This window comes from Anolis carolinensis, chromosome 3, assembly GCF_035594765.1.
Source record: "Anolis carolinensis isolate JA03-04 chromosome 3, rAnoCar3.1.pri, whole genome shotgun sequence".
Taxonomy (NCBI): Eukaryota; Metazoa; Chordata; class Lepidosauria; order Squamata; family Dactyloidae; genus Anolis; species Anolis carolinensis.
This window is the reverse complement of record NC_085843.1, coordinates 215605021-215625633: the sequence shown is the minus strand read 5'-3', so window position 1 is coordinate 215625633 and position 20613 is coordinate 215605021. Positions and strand designations below refer to the sequence as shown.

General features: G+C 38.7%; 1 protein-coding gene across 4 annotated transcripts in view; it reads right to left on the bottom strand.

Annotated features, from left to right (window-relative positions):
• Nucleotides 1-20613, bottom strand: part of p4ha1 (prolyl 4-hydroxylase subunit alpha 1) — a 52669-nt gene that overhangs the window by 11863 nt on the left and 20193 nt on the right. Inside the window, exons 5-11 of one of the 4 annotated variants that reach the window (XM_008106678.3) lie at nt 20087-20224; nt 17725-17967; nt 14752-14957; nt 14464-14640; nt 11508-11578; nt 1629-1728; nt 58-111 (exon numbers count right to left, since the gene is read on the bottom strand). In XM_008106678.3, the coding sequence (XP_008104885.1) occupies nt 58-111; nt 1629-1728; nt 11508-11578; nt 14464-14640; nt 14752-14957; nt 17725-17967; nt 20087-20224 (989 nt within the window). Of the gene's footprint in view, nt 1-57; nt 112-1628; nt 1729-9008; nt 9080-11507; nt 11579-14463; nt 14641-14751; nt 14958-17724; nt 17968-20086; nt 20225-20613 lie in introns of all 4 variants that reach the window. The other 3 variants (XM_003218541.4, XM_062976211.1, XM_062976210.1) reach the window with 3 other exon arrangements.

The following is a 20613-nucleotide window of genomic DNA, read 5'->3' as shown; positions in this document are numbered from 1 at the left end:
GGAAGAAAGAAATACAGTACATTGTGAAGCACAAAAGCAAGGCAGAGAGAGACTTACCCTTCCAAAATCAAAATGAGGCTCATACTGGCCTCCTACGCCGTAGTTGGCTACCTATAGCAGAGGAAGCACAAATATCCAATAAACCACCCGTGAGGAGACAAGAAATATCTGCTTCATACCTACAGTAGATTTCCCACCTAAGAGTACAATATCTTCAGTCTTCATATGTTATCATCCTCATTAGTGTCAAATAAAGGACATTACTGAACCTTGTTCTCTTTGAGTGTAATGTTCATAACGGGTTAAACAAATGACCTAACACAGAGAATTCCAGTTGCCTCTACATCATCATCATCATCATCCTAATTATTGTATTGTCAAAGTCTTTCATAGCCATAATCACTGGGTTGCTGTGAGTTTTTCCAGCTGTATGGTCATGTTCCAGGAGCATTCTCTCCTGACGTTTCGCCTGCATCTGTAGCTGGCATCTTCAGAGGTTCTGTGGGCAGTGAAGCAAGTGGAGTGTGTATATACCTGAGGAATGTTCACGCTGGGAGAAAGAACCCTTGTCTGTTAAAGCAAGGTGAAACGTCAGGAGAGAATGCTCTGGAACATGGCCATAGAACCCAAAAAACTCACAGCAACCCATTATTATTATTATTATTATTATTATTATTATTATTATTATTATTATTATTATTATTATTATTATTATTGACCCACCTCTCCTTACAGAACAGCATAGTTAAAATACATCATCATAATATCTGCGAACCTATAGTATTGTATTAGCACCAACTGCATTCCACATATAACCACTTGCAAAATGAGCTCTGACATAGTTTGTCTTTTATTTTAATTAAAATCAATCAAGAGAGAGGTGATTTTAGAGCACATAACTATGATGTAGATGTGTGCTTAATTCTTTCTCTGGCTGTTGTGTCCCCATAAAGTTCCTTAAGAAACAGCTAGCTCTAAATGAACCTGCATATTCTTGCTCTAAACACTTTCTTCCTGTGGACTTTCACATTGAAAAATAAGTTTAGAGCTCAGTTACATGTCTGTCTGCAGCATACAAATGCTTTTTTTTCTTTCGTTGCTCTGTCCTGTCTTTGAGGTGCTCACTGTCATGATACAACCAGTTTTGATTTAAATTCCTTTAGGGCTCTATAGATTTTGTGGTATTTTATTTTTACAGTTTTGAGAGTTCAGATGTTTCTGCCGCTGCTCTAAATTCTTACAGCATCTAGATTTTAAAGTTTTATCCTATGTATTAGTTATTTTTATGCTGCAAACTGTCACAAGAACCTTTGTTAACAGGTCACATTAAAATGTCAATAAACAAACAGAGCAATGTTATATTGACATATAGTGACTTTCTTTTGTTTTTGACACAACCAGCTATAAAAAAGCAAAACTGAAGATGACCTGAACTGAGACTCTTGCCATTTTTATTTTTCAAACTGACAATTTTTAAAATTAAAAATGTAAATCACTCTGAGATTAGCGTCATATGTCAGTGACAGAAGGATTCTCAATAATCAAAAAGTGTTGGGAAAATATTCAAAACATATTCTCAGACTAAACGTTGGTACAGACTATGTTTATATTTACATATTTTAGCTTACCTGGAGCTCTTCTGCCGTGGAAACATCCAGTCCTGTTAGATCCTGTATTCTTGTATTAATGCGTGCCACTATGGGATTCTCATATCCAGACAGCCAGGCACTAAGGCGTGAAATGATAATATATATTATTCTTGATCTGAGAAGTTATACATGAAGACAGATAACAACTTACTTATAATTATATGAAAGTCTATAGGAAAAGACTTAGCCTAAATGATAACTATCAGTCTCATTTAGGCTAAGCATTTGCCTATAGACTTTTTCATATAGTTTTAAGTGACTGGTATTGTAAGGGATCAATTAATACTTTTGCAACCGTGCTGGATTCTTTTGCAATAATGCAATCTCCTTTATCTTGCACGCATCCACAAAGCACTTGGATGGTGTAAGTATTTTGTGAACTCAAGTAGACACTGAGAGAATCATACACACAGCATTGCAACAACACACAGTGCTCCTTTTTGGATCAGACTAAAGTGCAAACAATTACTGCAATAATTATATACAAATAACTGTATACAATTGCAATAGTAACTTTATGCATTGGATGTCTGGCACAGTCCTGGTGATAAGTGTGAATGACCTGAAAACCTGGTTATAGTCATATCAAGGGAAATGTGTTGAATGTTATTTTAGGTCAGGTTGGAGAATTGTACACTCCATTATGATTCCAGTTTAACTGACATGGATCCATCTTATGGAATTCTGGGGTTTGGAGTCTAGTGAACCACTAAAGTATCATTTATTTGGTTGCTGTGAGTTTTCCAGGCTGCTTGGCCATGTTCCAGTAGCATTCTCTTCTGAAGCCTGCTGCTTCCTGCCTGGGGGAATCTTTTGTTAGGCGGTGTTAGCTGGCCCTGATTGTTTCCTGTCTGGAATTCCCGTTTTTTTAGTGTTGCTCTTTATTTACTGTCCTGATTTTAGAGTTTTTAGAATACTGTTAGACAGATTTTGTTCATTTTCATGGTTTCAACCTTTCTGTTGAAATTATCCACATGCTTGTGGATTTCAATGGCTTCTCTGTGTTGTCTGGCATGTTGATTGTCAGAGTGGTCCAGCATTTCTGTGTTCTCAAATAATATTCTGTGTCCAGGTTGGTTCATCAAGTGATCTGCTATGGACGACTTCTCTGGTTGGATTGGCCTGCAGTGCCTTTCATGTTCGGGCTCTCAAAAGCAACACTAAAAAAACCAGGGGAATTCCAGACAAGAAACAATCAAGGCCAGCTAACACCTCCCAACAAAGGATTCCCCCCAGGCAGGAAGAAGCCAGGCTTTGAAGTTGAAAGGCCATAAAATGCTAATCAAGGTGGCCAATTGCAACATTCACACTTGCCTCAAACAGAAAAGAGTTCTTTCTTCTACCCTGGACCTTCCACAGATATATAAAGCTCACTTGCCTAGTTTCCAACAAATTTCACAACCCCTGAGGATGCCTGACACAGATGTGAGTGAAACGTCAGGAGAGAATGCTTCTGGAACATGGCCATACAGCTTGGAAAATTCACAGCAGCCATGAAAGCCTTTGACAATACATCATTTATTCATTTCCTTCTCTGCTAACTCTCACTCCTCCAGTCAAAGCAACAACCCAGGTCTCTTGTTTTCTTACATGTGTATCACAGGAGTTTACTTGAACCTGGATACATATTTCCATCTGCGAAAAGAAATAAGGTCTTCTCAGAATCCCCCTTCCAGCACTAAATAGTCAGCAAAAACTACTACTGTATTCTAGAAAAGATTGTGTGACGGCTACATAGGTGTCCCAAAGAATTATAACAATTTCAAAAGGATAAATCAAATCAATGTTATATTCTAGGTTAATGTCAGTAAGCTGCTAATGGTTGCTAACAAGCACACTTGTTGGTGAAGAACTCTATTTTCCCCCACATATATGTGTCCTTGGATGTGGGATCTGTACATCCAGGCACAGGTATTTAGTCAAATTTAACAGCGTTTACAGTGGCCGGTTTAATAGTGCACATTTCACTCACAAGATGAAATAACGGAATAACAGGATAGAATACTTTAAAACAGCCACTCCCTTGTTAAAACCAAGTGTCCAGAAATAACTTTGATTTAAAGAGGGAAAAAATAATAGTTATTCCAGACCTAAAACTGGAATGCTTGCAAACTGTTTGCCTCTTTTCCTGACCAGCTCTTACACTTTCTGACACAAGTGAATTTTGAAGGTGCTCGTTCTATCTCTACATTTTTTCCATTACAACGTGTATTTTCTACCATTCCACATAGATACTCTATGAGCACAACTTTCTGTTTAATACTTTCTTTTCACTGTCAAGAGTGCGGCTTTACACCCAAAGCTTGGAATACTTCAAAAGTAGTCTTTATGCAGCATGAAACAAACAAATATGTTGGATTTAAACTTGCTCTGTTACGGTTTTGTCAGCTCTGTGGTGGCAACCACTTTTTGTTGTCGTTCAAAATGCCAGTCTTGCCTGAAAACTGGCATTTTCAGCAACACTAATGATCAGTCATGATGGTTTGAACATCATAAAAGCAAGGAAGAATCACAAGCTAGAAGAGTGGAAATTAGCCAAGACACTTCTCAAACATCATCAGTAGCCACAGATCCCATAGAGAAACGTATTTGCTTGACACAACATCATCCACATTCTAGTAGATTTATTGTCCTCCTTTCAAAAGGACCACAACAAATTGCTAGTCAAAAGACGTGAAATGAGACACAACACTGGTTACAGAATCTCAAAGAGTATGGAGAATGGACACATACAACCATGATTAGGATCTTTGTAAATAGGGAACTCTAGAAATAAATTATCCCACAAATAATGTAAAAAATAGAGCAAATGAAAAAGGACAATACAAAGAAACTAGAGACACATGAAGTGTTATTCACAGCAATAGATTATATTTTAAAGAAATAAATTTAGATCGTAGTAAGCAAAGTTAGTTTCACTGAGAAAAAGCTGTTAGCCACTACACCAACTTAATCTGTGGGGCATACATACGTATTTACTAGTTGGGAATAAGAACTTTGTATTACTTGAAATAAAATAGCAAAAACTAATGCTTATGTCTTATGCTATGCTTCCAAGCCCAGTAAAATATATGTCTATTTCCTGTGCATATCCAGAAGCAAAGCCTATTCAGATCAATGGAATTTACACACAAGTGTAGATACAATTGCAGTCTTGCTTTCTGGAATTCAAAGCATCAGATACCAGTGTGCCACTATGGGAATTACCAATTAGCACAGTACTTCCTAAGGAAACTGACATATTGGGAGTTGGGTTGCTGTAAGTTTTCCGGGCTGTATGGCCATGTTCCAGAAGCATTCTCCCCTGACATTTTGCCCACATCTATGGCAGGCATCCTCAGAGGTTGAGACCTCACAACTTCTGAGGATGCCTGCCATAGATGTGGGCAAAACATCAGGAGAGAATGCTTCTGGAACATGGCCATACAGCCCAGAAAACTCACAACAACCCAGTGATTCCGGTCATGAAAACAACACATATTAGGAGTTTCTCATATCTGAAGACAAAGAGGACCCAAATTTCCTTCTCCAAGTTGCAAATTGATGTTTCAAATCATTACATATGGCCCTGTTTGCATTGGCTTCCAAATTTAGGGGTTCAGTTCAAGATATTGGGTATTATCTATATAACTGTTTCTTCAGCTATGGGTCCCAAATGGTTGGAGTTCTGAAAAGTCGGGGTCCTGAAAAATTTGGCACCAGTAAAAGCTTTCTGAACATCACCTACTTTCTGGTTGAGACATTTATATAAATCTGTTGTGCAGAGTTTACAGTGGACTCTGCAAAAGATGGTTCAGCTCTACTTCATAAAAAGAAAAAAAATCAGTCGGTTTAGCACAAACTGCAAAAGCCAATTTATCATCAGTAAATGTTTGATTTTTATACCTCATTTTATATATCTGTATACCTGGGGTCACATTTGTAATGCAGGCTCCTTCTTTGGAGGCTTTTAAGCAGAGGCTGGATGGCCATCTGTTGGGGGTGCTTTGAATGCAATTTTCCTGCTTCTTGGCAGACGACTGGACTGGATGGCCCATGAGGTCTTTCAACTCTATGATTCTATGAAATCCCAGCAGCCATACCCAACATAGCCAATGTTAAGGAATGCTAGGAGCTGTAGTCCAACAACATCTAGAGGGCCTCATGATTGCCGACCAATTTAGAAGCAGCCTTGTTCCCAGCTCTGCTTCTGCTTTGATTACTTTAGCAAATGCATGAAGCTGACCTGGCATTTTCCCCAACTGAGCTATTACATTACTGCATTTCATGGCATTAGGTTCTGAGAAAAAAAAAAGCCTGGCAGAATTTGTTTTGACCGGAAGCGGGGTGAGCTGTGGGTGTGCCCGCTGCAACAGAATTTTCCTGTGCCATTTTTCGATTACATTTTAAATTACCATAAGCCATCCTGATTCTTTTGGTAAGAAAGATACAGAAATATGTAAAAATAAGTATAATGTAGTGTTTCTCTAGTACAGTATCTCCTCTCATACATTTCCATGACTCATTCATTTCATCTTTGAATGAATGAGACACGGAATGAACTTTCCAGTGAAACATATTTTACACATAATGCTGCACCATTATGGAAAGCTCCTTCCGTGTCTCATTCATTCAATGCCTTCTTTCATTTCATGCCAGTCAAGCCACTTCCATATATTGGGTGTCTATCAGCAAGAGAAAGGTGAGTAGGGGGCAAGGATATGTTATCCAGTGGAGGAGGAACTGCCCAACTCCCACTTCCCTTCCCAGGAAGTTCGCTTGTCAACACATTCCCTATCACCTTTGTGTCATATTGAACCAAAAATAATCTTGAAATGTCTCCCTGTCATTTCTCAAAGTCATGCTGTCTGGATTCACAAATATGCTGCTCATTAACGTTCACAACATCTCTAATTTTCAGGCTGGATATTTAAAAGTCAAATTTCATAAGCACAATGTTTATTAAGTTCCTACCTTATGAAATAACCCAAGCCACAGTAATAATTGACATTCACTTCTATTCCATCTTAATATTGCATGATTAAAGAAGGTTTGAATTATTTTCCAACAGATTTGTGCAAGGGGGAATTTCTCCCATGGTCTAAAAGTTCCTTTGCCCAAAAAAACTCTCCACTCTCCAACGATCCTTTAGAAAGGCAACTGTTTTTGTTCCGCCCTAGAGAGGATGTTGTATGGTAGAGTAACTATCTGACAAATATACTTCATTGGCTGCAGCTTCCTGGAAGTTGTGGTGGACTCGACAAATTATTATGGCACCGAGTATGGCTTGGCTCAGACTTTGGCTTTCCACCGCTGCCCAGATGCCAACTTGCATGCCACGTACCTCAGCATGAACAGTAGCCTCCTCATAAGCCGAGGCGTGCCACAATACCGAAATGTGTTAGCTATGAAAGACTGCTTGGAATGTCTGGGAGGAGGAAATAGATTTCTCTTAAAAATGCAAATGGTGGTATTTTTGGTTGCCAGTAAGAATGCTTCAGGGCAGAAATGTAGAAATCCAGCACCCCAGAGAAGGATGAAAAGTTATTCTCTCACCAATAAGTTTCCGATTTTGAAAATATGTACTTGTTAATACATATGTGCATTTACATATGGAGAAACCTTTTTAAAAAAAAGAAAAAACTGCTTACACTGAATAATCAAAATGCATTTCCGATGTATCTTGACTTTGTCATATGCCAACTGCCTAACAGCAAGCCAGATGGAGGACTGCATAATAAACAATGAGCAAAGGATGGGTTTTAGCTATTGGTTGTTGTAGCGGCTGATGAAATAAATTACCAAATTATTTTGTTGTGAAAAAGAAAACTAAGGTGCCAGTATGAACCCTCGCAACTCATCAGCTGAATGTAAAAGGGAGCCAGATTGTATTTATTTATTCATCTTGCTCCTCAATTGCGGTTTTGAAAGCAATAAACTGTGACGTTCTGCCCATGTCTCTCCTTGAATCCATTCCACAGCACAGTCCAAGACTTAAGAACTTGTCTCTGTACAATTTAAAAGTTGAACTTTATCCAGAAATTATGCATTTGGCTCCTGTCCTGAAGTGCTAATGAATGACACACGTTCTTACGGTTCTACTGTGTACAAGACCGCAAAAAACAAAACAAAACATCAATTTCTTCCAAACAACTATTTTCCAGCCTTAGCTACTGACTCCAAAGGCTCCCTCTTTGGAGGCTTTTGAACAGAGGCTGGATGGCCATCTGTTGGAAGTGCTTTGAATGTGACTTTCCTGCTTCTTGGTAGGGGGTTGGACTGGATGAGATCTCTTTCAACTCTATGATTCAATGAACCAGTTATGCATACATAACTTTTAATCAGATCTTTGTAAATTGTGTGTCGCGACATGTTGGTGTGTCAGCTGCAGTGTGTAGGTTTGTCACTCCAATGTAATGGGGAAGCAACAAAAATCTTGGAAATGTATGTTATTATCTTACAAATCATATTTTAAAAAATATAAATGAAAGGTTTTCACGAGCGTGTTGTGTCTTCACAGATTTCATTACTACAGTTTATGTATGTGTCCATATCTCTTACAAAGGGTTGGTTTAACCTCTGATTGCAGTTTCTCAGGTCACTCCTGATACGAAAAACAAAAATCTCTGATTTGATAGTAAAAATGAATGACTGTGTTGCAAAATGATGCATGGCCAAAAAGTGTGTCCAAAAATGAAATGTCTCAAAAGCTCTGCTATAGATTATGAATCTGTCACTGTGATTATGAATTTCAGGTGATTTTTAAAATGGCAATAACTGCAGTTCATTGAAATAGCCCCTTAATCTGATAAGCAACATTTCTGCCATAAAGAGACAATTCTAATCACTGTTCAAATTTATTTTAAGCGAGAAAAGACAACTGCAATATCTAATCCAATAAACATTTTTTTAAAATTCTGAGCTAGGGACCGCAAGCTACTATTTATTACTGAACCTCCTTCCTGTTTACCATATGCCTCCTAGGAAGTGTTTAAAATTAACACAAACATGAAGACACAGCAAGCAAATGATAGATACAGTGCATAAGTCAATGTGTTAGTTGTACTAGTATCATGCATAACAGAGACAAAGTGCATCTACCAATCCACTTAGAAGTGCTCAATTCCCATGGAATTCAATGGGAAAGAATGAAGCTCATGCCCGCAGTGCTGGATTTGGTTAGTTCTTACCCAGGAGTTTAAATTTGCAGCTCCTTTTAAGCACTCCAGATGTTCAGATGTTAGTACTCTGTTTCAAGTCTACACCTTTTCTTCCAGTTAGCTGAAGAGGAAAAATATGTACAGAATCCCACAACACGTCTGACGCACGCATTACACAGAGAAATGTGAAAGTTGCTTAGACGTACCAATGTCCCCTTACCTCTTTGAGACTCTGTAATGTGCTGTGGTCAGTTTCCCAGTCTGAGGGTCATGCACAGTAGCTCGGCTCAGCTACAAAAAGAGAAAGGACAAGGGCTTACTCTAGTAGCAAGCTTCTGGGCCAAGCCACAGGCAATTAAAAGGGTTCTGATTGGTCTGGATATTATGTAATGCTCAGCTCGGAAAGAATGCTTAAAAGCATCACAGTAGCCGGGCTACTAGGATTCCCATGTTCAACTCAAATCAGATGGATAAATTTGCTTTAATTGTCCTTTCACTTTTTCTCCCCCCAAATGGAAAAGCATGTGAGCCATTTGTGTGCAGAGTTTCACAGAAAACTTCTCAGGATCCAGAAGTTAAATGCTCTTTTTTATCTTTGCTGTCTCCTTTTTTTAAAAAAAAAATCTGAATCTATATGCAAATGCTCGTAGGATTTTTAAAAAGAAAAAGAAAAGTTGATATTTAAGTTCAAATAATGCACTGTGATTTTTTTCAGATTAAAAAAATAGAATACTTGAAATAAATGGATAATAAGATGCCAGAAAGACAACTGCCACCTCAAAATGTGCTAAATTTAGCTGCAACAATGGCATCTGCTTAGATCCATGACACTATTAACAGCTAGAGGACTGGATTTAATCCATGAAAGGTTGGAACCTGGGCTTAGAACTGAATGATTTTGGAGGTCAAGCTCTTCTGGGGAGGCCCTGCTTTCGATTCCTCCTACGTCGCAAGTGCAGTTGGTGGGGACAAAAGATAGGGCCTTCTCAGTGGTGGCTCCTCATCTCTGGAATTTTCTCCCCAGTGAGCTTAGATCAATGCCCTCCCTCCTGGCCTTTAGAAAAAAAATTAAAACGAGGTTGTGGGAACAGGCTTTTAGCCAGTAATGCAGTGAAAAGAACAATCAGGAAATATGTGCAATGACAATCGGAATGGCCAAGATGCACAATTTTTGGATCCTATGATTTTCATATTTATATTAGGGTGTTTTAATGCTTTGTCTTAGTGTTTAAATGTTGTATATGCCTATGTTTAATGGTTTTAATGATTTTAATTTAGTTACGTGTCAGTGTTTAGTTATTATGATTTTTTATTATATGCATGTTGCCATTGAATTTCTTCCATTAATATGTTGTAAACCACCTTGAGTCCCTCAGGGGTGAGAAAGGCAGTATATAAATATACTAAATAAATAAATTTAGGGCATTTAAAATATTTTATAGCCCATTCGTAATATTAGGACCATTCACAATATTAACACTCTGTATGCCATCTTGATGGGGCCGTGATGGCGCAGCAGGTTAAACCGCTAAGCTGCATAACTGGCTGACCAGAAGGTTGGCAGTTCGAATCTATGGGACAGGGTGAGCCCTCGCTGTTAGCCCCAGCTTCTGCCAATCTAGCAGTTTGAAAACATACAAATGTGAGTAGATCAATAGGAACCGTATCAGTGAGAAGGTAATGGCGCTCTACACAGTCATGCTGACCACATGACCTAGGAGGCGTCTATGGACAATGCCTGCTCTTTGGCTTAGAAATGGAGATGAGTACCACCCCTCAGAGTCGGACACGACTCAACTTAATGTCAAGGGGAAACCTTTACCTTTACCTTTATGCCATCTTGATTCCCAATGGGGGGGGGAATAAATTGAGCTACCAATTCTTAAAATAAATAAAGTCCTATAGTGTGAGTCTTAAATGAATAATCCATCGTGTCTACTTTCCTGTGCTCCTTGAAGGGAAGACAGGCTATAAAGACAGGGAGCAGAGAATAACCTGAGCGTGGCTAACATAAACACGTTGTGAACATTAAGAGACATTAATGGGATCATCTATATCCATAAGACTGGATTAAAAAGACTATTTTTAATTCCGTTTTATTATTGCTGCTGCTCTGATTTAATAGCGTGTCAAAATCAGAGGACAAATCCCATTTTTTTGAATGACTATGTCACACCCATATTTAGCCAAAACCCCGGAAATGTGTAAAAACAGCACTTAAATCTATGTATTGAGCTGCAAAGAGATGTCTAACATAACAATGTGCCTGGCTCCAACTAAACAAAGCTGGAATTAGCAGCCAGGCTAGTCGTTTTTGTTACAATGAGAATATAAAACTGCTCAACCACTAATACAAAATGCCAATGAATAGTCCTGCCAAAGCAGCATCTTCTGTAGTTTTACTGCACAGGGAAAAGGCAGGTCAACTTTGTTGAGGATATTCTAGAAGGACGTTCTTCAAATGCAAAGGCGATCACTACTTTACATAGGGGGATTGATAATCCACAAGCATATTGTAATAGACTAAAAAAAATCCTAGCAAACAAGAACAGAACTTCTGGTTAGAGGAAGAATCTGGGAAACCCGGCAGTAACAGTTTATTATACTATTTGCAAGTAGTAAGAGATTGACCAGAAAAAAATAAGCTTCTGGCTATTTTTTTCTCCTGATGAGCACCATAGAGGCACTCATTATAGGGACAGCATATATGAAGTCTTACCTTTTGCTAATTCTGTAATGTGCAGTCTCCAAGACTCCCGTTATGGGGTTTGAAATGGTGGCTCGCCTCAGCTGTGAAGCGAACCAATCAGAATAGTTGAATTACAAGGTATATACTGCATCACATCAATCCGACCATTCAGAATCCTATGATGGAGCAGAGGCCCCAGCAGGGTTCATGTTCCTTAAGACAGTTTATATACTGACAGCATAGTATTCACCTTTTAGTAATATACACGGACACAAACGCAACTCACCTGCACCTGAAGCAGCAGGCTATTCCTTATAGTTACTGAAACCACATTAAAATTAGATAGAGCTATTTACTTTACTTGTATTGTTTATTGTTTCGGATTGTTTATTGTACATATTTGCTATCTGTATTGCAGTAGCAAAAATTAGTGTGGTATAGGGGTTTATAGGCTGGACTACGAAACTAGAGACCAGGGTTCAATTCCCTGTTTGGCCACAGAAACCCAGAGGGAAAGCTTAGGCGAGTCACATACTCGCAGTGGTGCAAAGGGTTAAACCCTTGTACTGCTGAACTGCTGACCTGAAGGTTGGCAGTTCGAATCTGCGAGACAGAGTGAGCTCCCGTCTGTCATCCCGAGTTCCTGCCAACCTAGCAGTTTGAAAACATGAAAATGTGAGTAGATAAATAGGTACCACTTTGGTGGGAGAAGGCAAAAACATGCTCCAAGCAATCTTGCCGGCCACATGACCAGGAGGTGGCAATGCAGGCTCCTCGGCTTGAAAATGGAGAAAAGCACCTCCCAGAGCCAGAAATGAGAACTGCCTCCAGAAGCCGGAAATGAAAGAAGCCTTCCTTGCCTTTGTTTGAGTTTGTGTGTCTCATGTGATTGTAAAGGCATTGAATGTTTGCCTATGTATGTAAATACTGTAACCCATTCTGTGGCCCCTAGGGCTAGAGAGCAGAATATAAATAAAGTGTATTATTATTATTATTATTATTATTATTATTATTATTATTATTATTATTATTATTATTGTCAGTCCCAGAAAACCGTTAGGGTGGCTATAAAACAGAAACCGCTTGGAGACCCACAACAATAATTACAGTGTTGTGTTTGTCCAGATTTACTTGTGTGTGGCTCAGGATAGAGCTCACTTAACTGACAGAACTGGGTTCACTCTTGACATTTTACCCACCAGCTAACTCAGACAGAAGCACAAGGTGGAACCATGTTTTTATCTGTCTGGCAACTCTTGATAATTTTTCATTGTTCAAAGGAACAATACTAGGTACAGTGTGAGTCCAAGCCTAACTAGGGCAGAGTTAACCAGAATGCAGGTGAAGGTTACATGTGGCTACTTCCAAGTGTCTTTCCTGTGAAGCCTCAGTGAAAGCTTAACCAAGAAACTTCTGCTAAGTGAACATTTAAAAACCCATATGCTGCTACTGACAATGCTACAGCTTTTCAGAAACACATCTACTTATAAACTGGTACTGACAAAGCAATGCATGAGACATGCATGTTCTTTCCAAAAGAATAAATGAGAACTTACCACTGTACCATGACAGAGGCATTTGGGCACTATATGAGAAAGTACAATCTGGATCTCTAAATCTGGGTTCCTAGGCGCTCCATGCATTCATGCCGGTCACATGACCTTGGAGGTGTCTACGGATAACGCCGGCTTTTCGGCTTAGAAATGGAGATGAGCACCAACCCCCAGAGTCCGACACGACTGGACTTAATGTCAGGGGAAAACCTTTACCTTTACTAGGCAAGCTCAATAGGTGGGCCATCACTGGTTTACAAGTCTTGCAATCTGTTACCTGATTCCTAAGTTTAATCACCTATATACACAACATGGATAAATGGGTTTTCTTTAAAATCTACAGCAAGGATGGGCAACTGTTGTCAGCTAAAGGCTGCATGGGGCCCAGAAGAAGTTGTAGGTCCATTCCCCCACTCTGAAAAACATTTTGCCCACTACTCCATGTCTGCCAGAGAAAGCTGGGGGGTGATGTTTTCAAGTTACTTGGGAGTTTTGGTTTGCAATCCTTGGGCTGCTTTAGGCCCAAAGCTACACTTTTTAAAAAAAACATTTGAAAACTGCCTCCACCCCATGCATTGAAAACAAAATACCTCTGTCAGAATTAGAACATGTTTGAAGGGGGGAGGGCTAAAGTGTTTGAGGCAAAAAAAAATGGGAGGAATGGCTACAAAAATGACCCTTGAAAACAAGCATAGGCCCATTTCTCACTGTGGTCCCATATAATAATGGGTTACAGTCTGTGGATTTATTTTTAAAAGAACCAACCCTTTTCAGACAGGAAGGACTTTATAAATCCCACACTTTAAATGCAGGGTTACTTCAGCTCCTCCAAGAGCCTGGACTGTGTATAAAGTAACTGCAAGGGGCACGGATAAATCAACACTTACACACAATAACTTCCAACAGCAGAGGAATACAAAAATATATGACTATCTCTCTCTGTGATGGGTACTGTGACTTAAAACTGTGTCTGCATCAATCCTTAATAATTTACCTTTGCAATAGTAATATAGAAGAAAGATAGCAGTAGTAGCGGAACGTCATACTGCAGTGATTCATGTATAGTGTAAAGAGATCCTGAATTCCTACTGCCTTCAAGATTGTCTTCCAAAACAAGGCACATGCAAGATCAACTCAACTAAATCACAGAGAGCAGTGTCATAGAGAAAGTCTAGGCTAGGTTATTTATCAGTCCAGTATTGCTTACCTGGACAGGCAGTCCCTTGTGAGATACCTATTTTGTTATTTGTTTACTGCAACATACCAAGGATTGAACCTGGGAGGTCTGCAGATAAATCATTTCCTCTAACTCTAAGCTAAACCAACAGTCAGTTTTTAATGTCACAGAGATGTTTTATTGTAGAATTGCCCGAAGGCACTCCATCACATACCAGGATCCATGCATTGGTAACATAACTTAAAATATTCTTTACCCTTGGTTTTGCCAGCTCTTTGACAGTTTCTATTTCTTCATCAGAAATTATTTCCACGAAGCGGACAATCCGAGGGCGGTCCCACTCATCCTCTTGTTTGACAGGTCTGAGTATATACTTGGGGTTTCTATTTCCGTCATAATAACGGCAAAACAGTTTCTTTTGTCTTCTAGGAGTCTAGAAAATTAAAATGAAGGACCAAATGTTTTTAACCTAATGCATGCATATCACACAGGAAACAAATGGCTAACTAAATTTTTATCATTTTTCATAAAAATATACGATTACCATTTTGAGACCTTCCCCACGGCACAACATTTCATATTTCTGTCTCTCCGGCAGATAGTCTTTTGACGGACCCTTTTTACTTTTGCTTTCTTTTCCAGTCTTTTCATCTGTCTCAGAAAGAGATTTGTTTGCTTCTTTTTCTTTTTCCTTAGACATTATATATTCAAAGTACTTCAAATTGCCATTTGCTCGCTGATGCTCTGGGTCTACAGCAATAAGGGAAAAGGATAAACGCAGACAAAATTTCAGAACATAAAGCCTCTTTTGTAAAAGCTTAATTTTTCTAACTACTTTCCTGTTTCTTTTCATGGCAAATGTTTATTTCAAACAAATGCTTAAATGTGAATATATTTACATATAACCCCCTAAAGTCAGACATTTCAATCATAAGACACTCCTATTCTCATTGTTTAAGTAAACAACTTATATGAAGTTCTTTTCCTGACAATTGCTTCCTATACGAGACTTCCCATTTAGCACAGCAGGTTAACCTTCAGCTACAGAAGATCTTGCTGACTGAAAGTTTGGCAGTTCAAGCCGCAGGCGGCGTGAGCTCCCGCCGTCTGCCCAGGTTCTGCCTACCTAACAATTAGAAAACAGCAATGTGAGTAGACAAATAGGTACCACTTTAGCGGGGAGTAAAATGTGCCCCTGAAAAACATGCCGACAGTTCGACCAGGAAGGTGTCTATGAACAGCAAAGCTCCTCCGCATGGAAGAAGGAAACAACAGCACCTCCCCATGGCCAAGTCGAGCACAGCCTCCAGATGCCAGAGATGGAAAAAAGAGGGAAGCCTGCCTCTGTTTATATACTGTCCTGTCTTTGTCACTTGTATAACAGCATTGAATGTTTGCCATATGTGTACCTGTAATCCACTCTTGAGTCCCCTCGGGAAGATAGGGCGGAGTATGGATAAAGTATTATTATTAAACTCAGCAAACATCAAAAACGAACATTTCCTAAGCCATTGCAAGATTTTAATTCTCAGTTACGTTGGTATATGTAATTTTAAATGGATGTCCATTCAGAGGCAAATCCCAGCAAGTTGAATAGAACACAAATTCAATATTTATAAGATTATCACTTATAAAAATAAACTTTTCACTAAGAAACTGAATTACTAAGAAAAATATATATTGGCCCATAGAGAAATTGCTATGTATACAAATCACTGATCAAGCAGATATGATTTTAATGGAAATGTAACACTGCAACAGTAAAGACCAGATTTACAAACTAAATATTCCAATTACTGGAAAAATTCAAATGCATTTATCCTTTTGTTTAAGGGCCCTACATAGTTTTAACAAAGCTCTAAATCTGGGATTTTTACAATAATGTTTTACTACAGTTAACAAAAACTACAGCCAATCAGTAAGAAATTACAGTCGGCCCCCATATTTGCTGTGGTTAGGGGCACAGGAACCCAATTTATTTATTTTATTCACAGAATTTATATTCCGCCCTTCTCACCTTGGAGGGGACTCAGGGCGGATCACAGAACATACATATACAACAAACATTCAATGCCATTTATACACAGACAATACAGACAATTGTACATTAAAAGGTAAAGGTAGAGGTTTTTCCCCTGAGGTTAAATCCAGTCATATCAGACTCTGGGGGTTGGTGCTCATCTCCATTTCTAAGCCAAAGAGCCGGCGTTGTCCATAGACACCTCCAAGGTCATGTGGCCGGCATGACTGCATGGAGCGCCATTACCTTCCCACCGGAGTGGTACCTATTGATCTACTCACATTTGCATGTTTTCGAACTGCTAGGTTGGCAGGAGCTGGGGCTAACAGCGGGCGCTCATTCCGCTCCTGGGATTTGAACCTGGGACCTTTTGGTCCGCAAGTTCAGCAGCTCAGCACTTTAACACACTGTGCCACCAGGGCCCCCCGGTAATTGTACATAGATACAGGTATATATAGTCTTTTCCAATCTTTGGCATCTTGGAGGCTTGTGCTCGGTTCCGGTCACAGTGGGGGTGCTGTCGCTCTATCTCCCGGCTGAAGAGCTTTGTTCGTAAACTTCCTCCTTGATCTAATTGCCGGCATTTTTCTAGCAATTTCTTATGGGTGCCTTAAAATACCTCCCCGCTTAAGCGGTACCTACTTATCTACTCACATTTTGCTCTTGAACCACTAGGTAGGCCAAAGCTGGACTAAAGGCCAGGAGCTCACCTTGACCCAGGCTTCAAACTGTCAACCTTTCGACTGACAAGATTTACTGCAGCTGGTGGTTTAACCTGCTGTGCTAAAGCCCAGCCCTATTAACCAACGCACTATCTACAATACAGAAAAAACTGTTACATACATGTGTCTTTGGGTTGCTGGCAAATCTGATTTAGCAGATATTTTTGGATGATGTGTTAGAAAGATAGAACCTAATGGTAACTGAGCAAACCTAAGATATCACAACACATTTCACTCATCAGGAAATTTGAAACAAGGAAAAATGTCTTTGAAATATGTTTAATACCAATCAATGGTGTAGTGTTCAGAAGCATTGCAGATCAGATTGGTGGATTATTCATGGTAACAAAAAAGATGAAAGAAGTGGCAGGAGGCCATCGAAAAGTTAAAAATAGAAAACAATGTTGTCTAGACTCCCATAAATTCTATTAATAAAACAAGCCATATATCCAGAATGTCCCCATGCTACCAATAGTAGACCAGGGTCTGTAAGTGCCATCTGTTCTTAATGGATCACGTTTAAAACTGGACTTCTTTCAAATGCACAGAGAATTCAATGAGAAAAATAAATACTAGATCTGAGTTGAGCTACATTAGGAAAATGCTTCATGCACTTCAACTGGGCCCGCGGAGGACAAGATTTTATGCAGCACAATATACTTACTCGTAGCCAGTGCTATTTGAAACAACTGAAAATCACAAGCCAGAGAAAAACACTTTTGCATGAAAATCTGAACTCGCAGGATAATTGGAATTATATGTGACCACAACATACCCAGCTCAAGTAGCCGCTTTGTAAGGATCATTGCTTTGTCTAGATCCCCTTGTTGGTAAACAGCGTAACTCAAGTAGTCTAGAACAGAAACTTTGTCTATAGAAGACGAAACCTCTCCATCATCAAGTTGTTTCAGAGCTTGCTCCATCCACAGCTCAGTGTGGTAGTAATCTGCTTCAGTATATGCAATTTTTCCTAACTCAAAGCAATCTTCAGCTGTCAGAAAAGTCTTGTGCTTCACTCCTATGGGAAACAAGAAACCAATGAGAACTGTTCGAATGTACTGAACTTCTTCTGAAGTTGTACTGTTCAGTTCCCTAGTGATACTACATATTGAGAATGAAAGTTATGTACAACTAGTACTACTAAACAAAGCTGATTAGACCTTTTTATTTTGTAAGCACTTTTATATGGCTCCAAACATAATGCTTCAGATAACAGTTCCATACTTGTAAAGGTTTAGATTCTTTAGATTCTGTACAAGTTTAGAAACAGACATGCTGAAAAGAACAGAGTAGGAGGGGAAATTCCTAATATGATCTATGGGTACATAGAGTGCTGGATGTTTTAAAATACTACACACACACACACACACACACACACACACACACACACAAATATATTCTGATAGGCAGAAGATCAGGTTAACAACTGTTTCCTGTTGCATTTTGCCTTTCCGAAATCCTACAAGTTATAATCCAGGGGCAACACTACAATAAACAGAATGTTACACAAAATTTGGGGATTGGATAATGATAATTGTGACAATTTACATACATGGGCTGATGATGCCTTCCATCACAAAAGATCACAAGGGTTGCAAAGAGAGCAATCAAAAAGAAATAAAACAGGCTTATTAAAACAAGAAATCTCATGAGTTGAAGACCACAAGAGCTTAATATTTTCCTCCGTATTAAAGTCATAGAGGTTCAAAATACCACCCGTGGGTCTCAGTTCCATTAAAAAATGCAAACTGTAAAAAGTATGTTGGAAAAACAAAGGCAGAACAGATTTCTTGATGATATCCCATTAAATCAGCAAAGCAACTACAAATGGATATGAAAAGGTCCTGATAATATAATCTATGGCCTCTTCTATCCTGCCATATAAAATTTGAACAAATTTGTGCACCATTCCAGGTGCCGATGGATTGCCAGTCCAATCACTTCTAATTTTTTGGTTTTTGGTGAGGAATATTGGGAGTTTTTGGTGAAGAATATTAGGAGTTGCAATCCAAAAACACATAGAGAGCAGTCCAACAACTACTATGCCAGATCCATTACAGATTAATTGTATTTTTGCATTAAAAGGGAATATAGAAACATTTCAATGAAAAAAAGTATGCCGCATCCAAAATACAGACTCTTACTTGGAGTCTACTACAACAGTAGAGAGAAAAACACTGTTCAGATAAAGCATCAAACTGTTGTTGACACACCTATTTATGTATACATGCTTGTATTTAAAATTCATGTTAAGTTAGAGTAGAGATGTAGGTTAGTGGGAAAATTGTGTACTTAGTTATGTAAATGTTGTTCAAATATGTTTATGTTTATGCATGTATATGTATTGTATTCTTTGTGTTTTTCTTCTGTTTTTTTATGTGGGGCAGAACAGTTCTGCCCCCGCACCAGCTATTTATTTGGAAGGTAGCTGTGATGCAGACAACAGATCAAATGCTACACATTTGAAGTAAAAACAATTTATTAAATGACAGATCTCAAACTTCCTCTCCTCCAGAGTCTTAATGCGTCTTTGGGAGGGAAGTTAAAAGTAATTGAAATACAAGCACATTTCTGACTGGATGTTACGTTAATATAGCTTCCATTGGATCTCAATCTGTTATATCTCTGATGTGGCTTTATTTTGTGTCTTCACTTTCATAAAGTTTGATGTAACTTCTATGATTTGTGTGGCCTCAACGTGACACAAAAATGAAAGAAATACTGTGGCTGATGCACAAAAACAAACTTCTCCTTTTGCACACTCAACTTTAGTTATGTATTCCTTTAGTGTAAACAATACGTCAGAATCATATCAAAACCCAGCAAATTATGTCTTGTGTTTGTCCTCTTAAGAAAAATAACAAATCACAGCTTGGAGATGCATTGCAATCTTCATTTGGAAGGAAGATAAGCAAAAAGCCATAGCCTGGCCATTTGGATATAACTGCAAGCTATGGTTTATGCCAAAAACTGCAGCACATGATGTGGGAAGGGAGGTGAAAAATGGGGGTATGTGAGCACGTAATTCATTCCTATAGCAACAAATTAGTTATGCATGATCTAGCTCCTTCCTTCAAATAAATTCACATTCCTTAAAAGAGTTTTCTCTATATTTCCAAAATTTCTCAGAGCCTTACCTGGAAGATTTCCCCTAGAGAGGGTGTCTGTATCTAAATTATATGTATCCTGGAGCCGTAAGAGAGCTTTGGCAGCACCCGTTTGATCTTCATCATTCGGAAAATATTGGCGCTGAATAGTCATGTTGGAAATAAACCCTAAGAATAAAAAGAAAAATATTTACACTTCTCAGTTCCTCTACATTAGAGCTTTCCAAACTTTGTGTCACAATATATTCGTGTGTCAGCTACAGTGTCTATGTGCATCGTGTGAACATAACAATAAACCTCTAAATCTATGCGAAATAAGCAATAAATCATGTGTTTTTAAAAAATAGAAATGAAAGGTTTGCACTAGATATGCTGTGTCCCCATACTTTTTGTTATTACAATTTATGTATGTGCCCATATCTTTTATAAGGGTTGGTTTAACCTCCGGTTTTCTAGAAAAACTGAATTACTGTGTCACAGAATGATGCATGTAGAAAAAGTATGTCACCAACATGAAATGTCTGGAAAGCTTTTCCCTAAACAAATCCCAATCCTAC